At 45.7% G+C, this 10,060-nt stretch overlaps 2 protein-coding genes across 5 annotated transcripts; one reads left to right on the top strand and one right to left on the bottom strand.

Moving 5' to 3' along the window:
- Window positions 1-448: 448 nt before the first annotated feature.
- Window positions 449-3,610, bottom strand: PIH1D2 (PIH1 domain containing 2). The gene is made up of 5 exons (XM_050911079.1): window positions 3,392-3,610; window positions 3,195-3,318; window positions 2,448-2,693; window positions 1,059-1,324; window positions 449-948 (listed from the first exon to the last, which is right to left on the bottom strand). Exons 1-5 carry the CDS (start codon window positions 3,608-3,610, stop codon window positions 802-804), a joined length of 1,002 nt encoding a protein of 333 aa, XP_050767036.1. The 3' UTR covers window positions 449-801.
- Window positions 3,409-9,459, top strand: NKAPD1 (NKAP domain containing 1). Of its 4 annotated transcripts, none has more exons than XM_050911082.1 (5): window positions 3,409-3,466; window positions 5,244-5,344; window positions 6,498-6,653; window positions 7,208-7,261; window positions 8,078-9,459. In XM_050911082.1, the coding sequence occupies exons 2-5, from the start codon at window positions 5,262-5,264 to the stop codon at window positions 8,598-8,600; spliced, it is 816 nt and encodes a 271-aa protein (XP_050767039.1). In that variant the 5' UTR covers window positions 3,409-3,466; window positions 5,244-5,261; the 3' UTR covers window positions 8,601-9,459. The 4 variants fall into 4 exon arrangements, with proteins under 4 accessions (XP_050767039.1, XP_050767038.1, XP_050767037.1 ...); XM_050911081.1 differs by lacking the exon at window positions 3,409-3,466 and adding an exon at window positions 4,003-4,104 and having other exon boundaries at window positions 6,501-6,653; XM_050911080.1 differs by lacking the exon at window positions 3,409-3,466 and adding an exon at window positions 4,003-4,104.
- The last annotated feature ends 601 nt before the right edge of the window (window positions 9,460-10,060 follow it).

Genomic DNA, 10,060 nt, shown 5'->3' with positions numbered 1-10,060 from the left:
CCAATTGATTCTAGTAATGCTTAGTAATCCTTGAAGTTGTTTTGTGTTGCTTTGTATTACTTTATATTTTGTGTATTAGTGTAAACTAATGCAGATAGTTTTCCTAGTTGAAGTGCTCCAAGATTGGTTTTGGTTGCTAGCTTCACACTAAGCGTTCCTGAGCTTTGAAGCTCTGTATGCTGTTTTGAATAGTACAGAATAGGTTTGTTGTTTTATGGTCTCATTCAGCAATTACCAAACCGGTAAGAAGTGAGGTCAAGCATAGTCAGTGACTGAAAAGACTACAAAGCCTATTCCAGTTAAGATCAGCAGGGATTGTCCTAAAGAGAACAGCAACAGTATGCAGGGCAACTTGTAGAACAAGTGACACAGTGCCTATGACACACCTCTGCTGGTTGTTCCAGCATTAAATACATGTGAGAGCTGCTCTAACCACGTGAATCCAGTAATCAATTTATTTAGCAAAAAGACTTCACAACTGTTATTGCTGTACCTTAATGCAAAATGAATGACGTAGTAAAGCGTGTATGCATTCATGATTCTTTACTACAGCTGTTGACATATTCAAGTACTCCTTGAATATTTACAATCTTTACTTATTTTTTTCCTAAGTTTGGTGGTTCTAGTATTCCTCCAGACTTCCTTTTCTACATGCATCTTCTAAAGGCATTTGAGGTATTCACCCCTGAAGAGTAAAACGTCAATAAACCAAAAAAACCTCATCAACATCTAAAAGTTAGGATTCTCATTCTGGGCTTTTGTTCTGTCATCTGTGAACATGAACTGGACATAATGCAGTCTTTAAGGATCTGGCTTGGCAACTGGCACTGTGATAAACAATACCCGTTTTCCTTTGTTAAATACTGCTGTAGTTGTTTCTTCATCCACCAATTCTGGCAGATCTAGTTGTAATTTGTATTTTTCAGGGACTTCAATGATTAGGTCATCCTAAACCAAGAAAATTAAAATACTTAACCATTTGACAACTAATTAGCAGTGAGCATTTCTAGGAATTGGATACTAGACAGAAAACACAAGGTTATTCTTTCTGGTCTTACCTTTGAAATTTTCAGATCACACTCAGAAACAGAGCTAACCTTAGGCAATTCAATTCTGAGTTCAATTTTGAGTGGTTTCTTGTTTGCATCCTTCACGGTGATCATTTCATAGACAGGGGTACTTGGCTTCTCTGGCATTTCAGTACTGGTAATTTCCTCTATCAAATGCGCTTTAGACTGTGTCACACTTTCTTCCTTCAGCAGCACAGGAGCATTGCTGCAGTCCTCAGCTTCCATAGTGTGTAGCAGCTGATCAAGTGTCAGTTCTTTCAAGAAAAATAAGTTTTTCACAGATATCACTGTTGTGGTTTAACCCCAGCCAGCAACTAAGCACCACGCGGACGCTCCCCCCTCCCCCCTCCCAGTGGGATGGGGAGAACTGGAAAAAAAGTAAAACTCATGGGTTGAGATAAGAACAGTTTAATAACTAAAGTAAAATAAAATATAATACTAACTAATAATAATAAAAATATAATAATTATAATGAAAAGGAATATAACAAAAAACAATAAATAAAACCCAAGAAAGACAAGTGATGCACAATGCAGTTGCTCACTACCCGTTGACCGAGCAGCGATACGCCCCTCCAGGCCAACTTCCCCCCAGTTTATATACTGGGCATGACGTTCCATGGTATGGAATACCCCTTTGGCTAGTTCAGGTCAGCTGTCCTGGCCGTGCTCCCTCCCAGCTTCTTGCACACCTGCTTGCTGGCAGAGCATGGGAAACTGAAAAGTCCTTAACTTAAGGTAAGCGCTACTTAGCAACAACTAAAACATCAGCGTGTTATCAACAGCATTCTCACACTAAATCCAAAACACCCTGTACCAGCTACTAAGAAAATTAACTGTCCCAGCCAAAACCAGGACAATCACTCCATTACTAAGAACTTCAACGTTATGCCACTTGACAAATATATCACAGAAGTTTTAACTGTAATTAGCAATTTTTCAGCTGAAGACTGTTACTGGCAGTTTCTCCTTCGCCCATGATTTGGTTTTCTTGCCAACAGGTTAAAAGATGTTGTTTTCAGACCACTAGTTACAGTAGCAGCCCCTTTTACTCAGGTTAGAGCAAAAGAAACTTAGCACCTCAAAGGATCAAACCCTAGCAGAGTTCCCATGTCTAGTGGATAAAGGAAAAAGGGAATTTGCTGTTCCAGTGTCACTACAGTTTCTCAATTATAAAGCACCAGAGATGAATGCAGATAGGCTGGCAGGGTTAAACAAATGTCTGGTATGAATACTACTGCCTTATTCTGAATTCTTAGAAAGAAGCATTTGGTTTATGCTTATGGCAAGAACTGGGGTGAGAGAGAGAAGGCTTGAGTAAATTTGTTGGAGAATCTGATAGGTCCTCAAAGAAAAGTGACAGCAGATCTCTACATACCCTTCTTTGCGATCTGACTGAGATGCGGAGTTGTCATCTGCCTGCCTTTCAGACGTTGCTGCATCATTTCCAGGCTGCCTTTCAGTTTGAATGATTCAATGGTGTACAAATAAGAAAGAATAAGGTTGCATCGTTCCTCAACAAATTTAAGCGTCAAATGGATCAAGTGCTCCATTTTTTCTGGGTTTTCTTCTCCCCTCTGAAGAACATCTGGGTTATATGCAATATCTATAATGCTGTAAAGCTCTATAAAAATAAGTTATGTGTCAGAATTATTGCTGTGGTACCATGTGCCAGTGTTCTTTAGAATCACTTGATTTAAAAGCAAAGGAAATGAATTTGTGGCTTCTGGGCAGAGAGCTAATTCTATCAACCTTGTCTAGAGATGACACCTCTCCATGTGCTGATCCTGCAGTCTGTGCTCAAGGAGAAGCATGCGAACATGATCCAAGTCAACATGAGTATATGTGGTTAAAGAGATTCCTAGTGCATAAGTACTTTTCAGGATTGAGATGCGTGCAATTTTTGTGTTTCTTCAGTTTTTTTCAAAAAGAAAGGACTCATTTAGAGTCCCTGTTGAGATACGCCTGTCGCATCCTTGCCTTGCCGCCCCCACCCCGAGCTATGAGCTGGCCGCGGCACAGCACCACCTTCTGTTACAGCGAGAATCTGCGTGTGATTGCCACGCAATGCACTACTGCAGGAAGAAATGCATCCGGGGCGAGGCGCAACTCTTTTGGGACGTACCTCCTTCGCCCGATACTTCTTCTAGCGGCCCCGCACTGACAGGTGCGGGATCAGTGGGGGCCTTGGGCGGCGGGACGTTTTTCCAGCTGCAGACGTTGATGAACAGCGGCCCCCGGACAAGGCCCTGCAAGAGACCGAGCCGCGGCTGAGCGCCCCGCCCGCGCCGTCCCCCTCCGGCCCCGCAGTCGCCCTCGTACCCGCTCCCAGCGCCCGGGCGGGAGGCCGAGCCCCAAACCCCGCGCACCCACCGCGGGACGGGCCCGCAGGCACAGGTGAGGCTCCGGCGGGGCGCAGAACCGCTCGGCCTCGGCGCGCTGCTGCCGCAGGAGCCGGCGGTAGGCCTGGGGCTCATTCTCCGCCATCTCGTCCAGCAGCGACCAGAGCTGCGCGGCCCGCGCCAGCGCCGCGCCCGCCATGGGTACCGCCGTCGCGTAGCGACGGCAACCGGAAGGGCGGTGCTCTGCGGGTCCGGTCGCCTTCCCCGTCCTCCTCCTGCTTCCGCGCGTTCCGGACCCGCCATCACCCTCGCCCCGCGCCCGCCGTCCCCCTCCGCAGGCCCCGCCGCGGAGCTGGACGCTGCCCGCCTGTCCCCGGAGCCGCCGCCGGGCCGCTCCGCCCCGTGGTCGCCGCGGCTCGGGGCCTGCGGCGGCTCAGCGCCCCGGCGTGTGCTGCCAGGAGGAGGCAGTTCGCGGGGACCACTTCCGGTCGGGGGCCGAGAGCAGGCCCGGCCTCTCCCGTCCCTTCCTGCCCGCGGCTGCGGGGACGCCCCGGTGAGCGGCCCCCGCCCGGCCCCGGCGGTGCCGGTGGGGCCGGCGTCCGCGGGGCCGTGCAGGGCGAGAGGATGTCCCGAGTGCCGGTGGGGAAGGTGCTGCTGCGGAACGTCATCCGGCACACGGGCGCGCACAACAAGGTACGGCCGGCGCCGGTGGGGGCTGCCGGCCTCGGTGGCCCCTTGTCCTCCCTCTCTGTGGCGGCTCTTCCGCCTGGCTGCGCCGCGTGCCCGCTTCTGCAGGCGGCTTTTGTCCACGGGTCCGAGTGGAGACGGCCTGGGCATCGCCTGGGCGTTGCCGTGCGGTGTGTGCGAGGCCCGGGACTGCTGGTACCTCCCCGGTGGTGCGGAGCCGCCGGCGGAGCGGGGAGTGGGGCGGGCGGAATGCCCGAGTTGTGATCTGGCGATGGGGAGAGCAGGTGCGTTTTTCGGAGAGGAAAGGAGCTTGTTGAAATCAGCTACGTAAACATTGTTAGTCTCACTTTCGGTTTAACCCTGTTTGTCTTGAGTTCTCATCCTGGCGAGGGTACGTGTATATATATTTACCTATAAAATTTGCCCTATGAAAAACATATTCTTTCAGGACTTTTGTGAAAATTACGGTTTGCCTTTTTAAAAGTAGCAAACCTTTAATTGATTGTTTGTTTTTTTCCTTGTTGTGCAGTGTATGTACTTTTAATTGCATCAAAGAATTTGAACTTTGTGTTAATGTGCACAGGCAGTATTTTAGTGCAAGATTAAGAAACTCCGTTAACTTTAGCAAACTATTTAATTAATTCCTGACATAATTCAGCAGGTCCAACTCGTTTATTTCATATGTTTATAAAATCACTCATTTACAGTCAGTGTCCATAAACATAAATCTGTGCCAAACCACTCAGTATTTGCATGCTGTGTTTTTTCAACCTGTAGTTTTAACTTCTCGTTTTGGCTTGGTCCTTTCAGATTATATTTATATCCTGAATTCTCTAGCAGTATGTGTGTTTGAGATGGTAATGAATGACAAGGCAGGGTGGCCAGAACAGCTGAGACAGCAAAATCAGGCAAACGCTCCATTTCTGATGCCGTTACTCTTATGTGCTTTGTTAGGATATTACCATCAAGAGGTTCTCCTTTTGGTTACCTCAGTCATAGCTAGAAATAATAATCTGTTTCAGTATGGTAGGAAAGCTTGCTGTGAATTTTCTTAGCAGGAGTGTTGAGCTAGGAGCTGATGTTACATGCTACATGTCTGTAAAGTTTCCCTAATGTTACACTTGTTTCCCTTCTGTGACTTTAAGATTCAGGAAGAGACAGAAATGTGGAAAATAAGGGAATGGGAGAAGCAGACAGAAGAGACTTACTGGAAAAGGCAAAGCAGAATGCTGTCGGACACCTCCAGGTTGGTTTTAGTTGTGTGGAGGAGATAATTGTCTTGACTTAGTTGCTTAGTTGCTACACCCTTTTGCGTTACAATACTTCAAGAGCATTCTGTGATGACTATGTGTTTACAATATATGAAGACTACATAAAATACATATATATTTAGTTTCTCCTTAATGAGTCCCTGGAAAGAGGTCAGACCTGTGCTTAAGTCTGACCTTTTATCTCTTCATCTAGATGTATAGTCTTCAAAACACAACATTAAGTAGGCCACGCTCTCTGAAGCAATGTGGGTAGGAATTGCTTAAGTGATATGTCAGAATGTTGTGAGGAAGGTCTAATGTATTGCCATTTAGGTTAGCAGTAAACAAAACTGTTATAGTGTGGGGTCCTGCACTATTATAACACATCGGTATCTGTTAAATCATTCTGACATGCTTGAGGATCTTGCAAGCTACATGAAAACAAGCTGAGTTTGGGGCGAGGGTTGGGGTTTGGGGCGGGCTGGAGGGGAGAGCTTACTACCATGAAGACTTTTCAGAAGTGTGAATGTTGCAGGAAGTGGTTTTAGTATCTCAGGGGAGAACACCTTTCAGACTTATGCTAAGTCCACAGCTGCTGCGTGGCTCAGGAAGTGCGGTATTTCAAGTGAGAAACAAAACTAGAGCCACAGGCATGTGAGATCACTCAAAACTGTTGGTGCTTTCTGTGGATTTGGGGTCTTAGTCCTGGTACCTGATCAAATTGCAATTCTAGTAAGTCAGTTCTACTTCTTCAGTTTCCCCTTTGCTGCGTTTACTAGCCTATGTCTCACTGCATATTGTTAGTCTGCTCCTGCAGAGTATTCTAGAGGAAGAGAACTGCATTTGTTGTGATAGGCAAGATAACGCCTTCCTCTAATTTTGCATTGTGAGCATCTCTGTCAAGAATTTTGCTGTGCACAGAGGCCATATTAAGTTTTGAAAACCAGCATTAGCTACTGAACTGGTTTTGGGAGAGCTGTTAATGGTGACTGTCTGTCAAAATAATAGCATATCATTTTGCAAGTCTTCTTGCATAGATGGACGTCCAAGACTTGCTGGATTTTTGCTCCTCTCACTGGGCTAACCCCTTGCTCAGAAAGTTTCTCCATCAGAGCTGACAGCTGAAGGACAACTGTTCTCTTTCTGCAGCAGTCGGATGCGCAGTGATGGCTTTGATGAGGAGGGTCACAGGGCTGACTGGAAAACAAAGAACTCACAATTTCTTGACCTAGTCGAAGATGATCTCCTTAGGGCCCGATCCTGGAATAAAAAGCTGTATGAATGTGAAGCCAACATGCCAGACAGGTCTGTGGTTGTAACTGTATATTAAAACACCTTTTTGGAGTCCTCTACCAAAAAGTTAGTACATCTCTCTTTTCAGTATGTACTCCTATAAAATAATGCTTGATCTCATTTTGAGAATGAATAAGTAAAATGCACGAACTTTTGCAGTGTCACAGAATACCTAATTTGAGTTCATCTGTAGAGTTCCTAAGTCACAGTAAGCAGCAAAAGCTCAGCCCTAAGCTTAGCAACTAAGCTTAGTATGTATTACTTTGCCCAAGGAACTTAAAAAATCTCGAGAAATGCAAGTTAGCGCTCTCCAGGGTTATTTTAAAGAGATTTGAGTTGTAGTTTTCCCTAATTAGAAATGGAAAAGAGACTGAGAACATAAGGTGTGTTTGAATAGTACCAACCAAATCAGTCATATTTCCTTCCTTCTTTGTTGGGAAGGTTCTGATAGCCCTTCTTCTTTGCTGTCTAAACTCATGTTCATTCTGTGGCTCTGTCTTTTCAGAATTACATTTTTTCCTTAAACACTTTGTCTGTTTCTAATAGGTGGTTCTGCTTTCTTACAGATGGGGTCACAGTGGCTATAGAGAGTTGTACCCTGAAGAATTTGATACGGATAGGTAAGGCAAGCAGGCTTACTAATGTATCAAGAATCTTACTTCTGTCAGGTTATGCAGGGAATTTTACAAAGTGAGTTTTAAGTTTTGAATGTAGATCAGCCTTGAATGTAAAGCAGCACTGTTTAGTTATAGACACGCACTGAAAAAAATCTAGTCCATTAATGTCGTTCCGCCTTGTCTGAGTCTTAGGAGAGGATTGCATCTTTTATAGTAATTAGACATTCAGCTTTAGCTTGAGTTACTGAAATGCTATGAATCTGGAAGGTCTGTCTGGGCCAACAGAGAGCCAGAGTAGTAGGCTGAATCCAAATCAGCTCAGTATGCACCCTCTCAAATATCAGCTCCAGGTTCTCCTTTCCACTATAGCGTACCTGTATTTTCTGTGTTTATCCTTATTTGGAGAATATAAATTCTTGCAGTATCCTGCAGAGTGGAGACTTAACTGTAAAATAAGATCTTAGACAGAATTAAATATTTTTAAGTGACACCTAACAGAATCATCAAGTACAATATTTGTCAGGCTTACAGATTTGAAGTAACCTGCTATAAATGAGTTTTCATCACTCGGTGGCTTTCAGTACACATTCTCCCTGGTTCTGACTCAAATACCTTAAACAGGGGTATTAGTAAGGTGTGGACCCAAGCTGTTAATAAGTACTTGAAACAAAAATGCAGCTTCCACGTCTGTCAAAGCATCTGCTTCCCTGCTCTAGCCAAATGAATTGATGGGCTTGCTTAAAACTGAGACAGAAAAGACTCAACTGCCGTGTGCCTGCCTGTCTGCTTCCTTTTGGTCATCCTTTGCTCTTTTTACAGTGACCAGCAAGAAGGAGATGAACAAAATGCTATCAATGGGAAGAAGAAATCTCATCTGGGAAAGCAAACTGCCCGTGAGTCACACAAACGGAAAAAAACAAAGAAATCACACAAGAAGAAGCAAAAAAAGCGATCACACAAAAAGCGAAAGAAAAAGAAAAAGGAGCAGGGGAGAACATCATCAGATTCTTCCCAGGAGAGCGAGTGCTCAGAAGAGGAGACTTCAAGCACCCGGAAAGGGAAACACAAGCGCAAGAAAAAGACCAGGAAAGTGCCTGCCAGGGAACCTCCCTCCTCTTCTGGGCAGGAAAGTGACTTTTCTCATGCAAGCAGCTCAACCACCAGCAGCTCTGAGGACAGTGAATCTGGGGAGAAAAAAGAGAAACGGCCCCCAAAAAAGAGAAAGAGACGTCACAATTCTGTGTCAGAGAGGCACACCGAAGTACCAGAGAAGAGGAGCAAGAGGAAGAACTGGAAAGTGGCTGCTGATGAAAAATCAGAGGATAGCTCAGATGAGGACTGATGAGTCTAGGCTGCAGCTCAAACAATAAGGTAGAGGACAGAGGCAGGTATTTATCTTTCAGCACTGCCCCGTGGTACAACTTGTTTCAACACTGTGGTTTATATACATCCTGCCAGCCCACAGGGGAGAAACTGTGGGAGTCTGGGCAGGCTGCAGTAGGTGTCCCCTTGCTTTTCATTGACTTGACGTTCAGAAAACCAGGGGAGCAGTTGCCAGTCTCACAGGTTGGCTAGTCCTGCCAACTTCAGATTCTTTTTCTGTGACCAGATTGACCTCTGATGCACGAAAATGTTATAGGCTATCTGCAGGGGGAAAGCAGGCATGTTTGCACCTTTTTTTATTTTTTTTAAAAATTAAGTTTTAACAGATTGCTTTTTTGGGTTACCAAATCAATGACCAAGACTTGAAATAGGAGAGGGGAGAGACAAAAGGTCTGATAACAGAGGAAATGTCACTGGATTTAACCCTACGGTAGCTTTGTCTTCCCATCCTCCAACAAAAGCAGACCTGTGTGGCGGCATGCACACGGTCAGCTGGACACAGAAGGGAGCAGGAGGGAATGCTCTCATTCCAGCTGAAGGTGCGGTGACTCCTTCCATAATGATGAAGAAAAGACACCAGTGCATTTGCTTGTTTTAGACTTCTCTCCAAATCCTGGCATGGGCTGGCCATTGTGCCTGCCTTTCCTTCATTCTCTCTAGGGGGATGCTGAAACCATTTGTGCTGACAGAGAAGCCTTGGTGGGTGTTGTGTTCTGTCTCTGGTCTGCCCAATGTATTACTGGAGGAATTGGTACTGGGCCGTTCTCCCTGCAGTTGAACAGCCAAGCCTTTTAACAAAATAAATAAATCCAGACATGTTCGATGCTTTTGTCATTGTTTTGGAGTAAAGCCCGGGGACAGAGCACAGGCCTGAGGAGTCTAGGTGGTCCTTGTGTTCTCCATGTGCTTCTGCCTGATCAGACCAGGTGGCTGTGGAGGGCTTAGAGGAGATGAAGTAAGGGAGGCTGGAGTGAATAGTAGCCATCGGGGAAATGTACTGCGCTGATGCGATTGTTGTGTGTCAGTGACCGAGCACAGCTCCAGCTTTAGTCTACACCTGAACAAGTACAAAACAGTGTCAGCGCCCCTACGTCCTCATTCCAGGTCCTGCTTACTGTCCCTCTTTTCACTTCAAGTGAAAAGACATTCTCTGCATGCCCTTGTGTGCTGGCTAACGCTGAAGACTTGGAGAAGGTGGTACGGCAGACAGCTTGCTTTCAGCTGCTCGCTCTTTTATCGCAGCCACTTCTCTGCTGGTCAGTCATGCAATAACAGTGCAACTGCTTTATGTACATCATAGGAAATGTTCAAGAAGGTGTTTATTTTGTATAGGTTCCATCGTACAACGATTTTTCATTAGCAAACGTGCAGGTGAGGAGCGCCTGGATCCGCTATGGCCGTTGTGGATTTTAAGATACG

Source organism: Gymnogyps californianus, chromosome 25 (genome assembly GCF_018139145.2).
Source record: "Gymnogyps californianus isolate 813 chromosome 25, ASM1813914v2, whole genome shotgun sequence".
In the NCBI taxonomy this organism is placed as follows: domain Eukaryota; kingdom Metazoa; phylum Chordata; class Aves; order Accipitriformes; family Cathartidae; genus Gymnogyps; species Gymnogyps californianus.
This window is presented reverse-complemented; position numbering and strand designations above follow the sequence as displayed.

Excerpts from the sequence above, each read along its gene's own strand:
- PIH1D2 (XM_050911079.1), bottom strand. The coding sequence starts at position 3,610 with ATGGCGGGCGCGGCGCTGGCGCGGGCCGCGCAGCTCTGGTCGCTGCTG. Across the intron at positions 2,694-3,194 it reads AGAAGTATCGGGCGAAGGAG|AGCTTTACAGCATTATAGAT; the intron begins GTACGTCCCAAA and ends TTATTTTTATAG. Across the intron at positions 1,325-2,447 it reads CAGTCAGATCGCAAAGAAGG|AACTGACACTTGATCAGCTG; the intron begins GTATGTAGAGAT and ends TTTTCTTGAAAG.
- NKAPD1 (XM_050911080.1), top strand. The coding sequence starts at position 4,036 with ATGTCCCGAGTGCCGGTGGGGAAGGTGCTGCTGCGGAACGTCATCCGG. Across the intron at positions 6,654-7,207 it reads GAAGCCAACATGCCAGACAG|ATGGGGTCACAGTGGCTATA; the intron begins GTCTGTGGTTGT and ends GCTTTCTTACAG. Across the intron at positions 7,262-8,077 it reads GAAGAATTTGATACGGATAG|TGACCAGCAAGAAGGAGATG; the intron begins GTAAGGCAAGCA and ends CTCTTTTTACAG.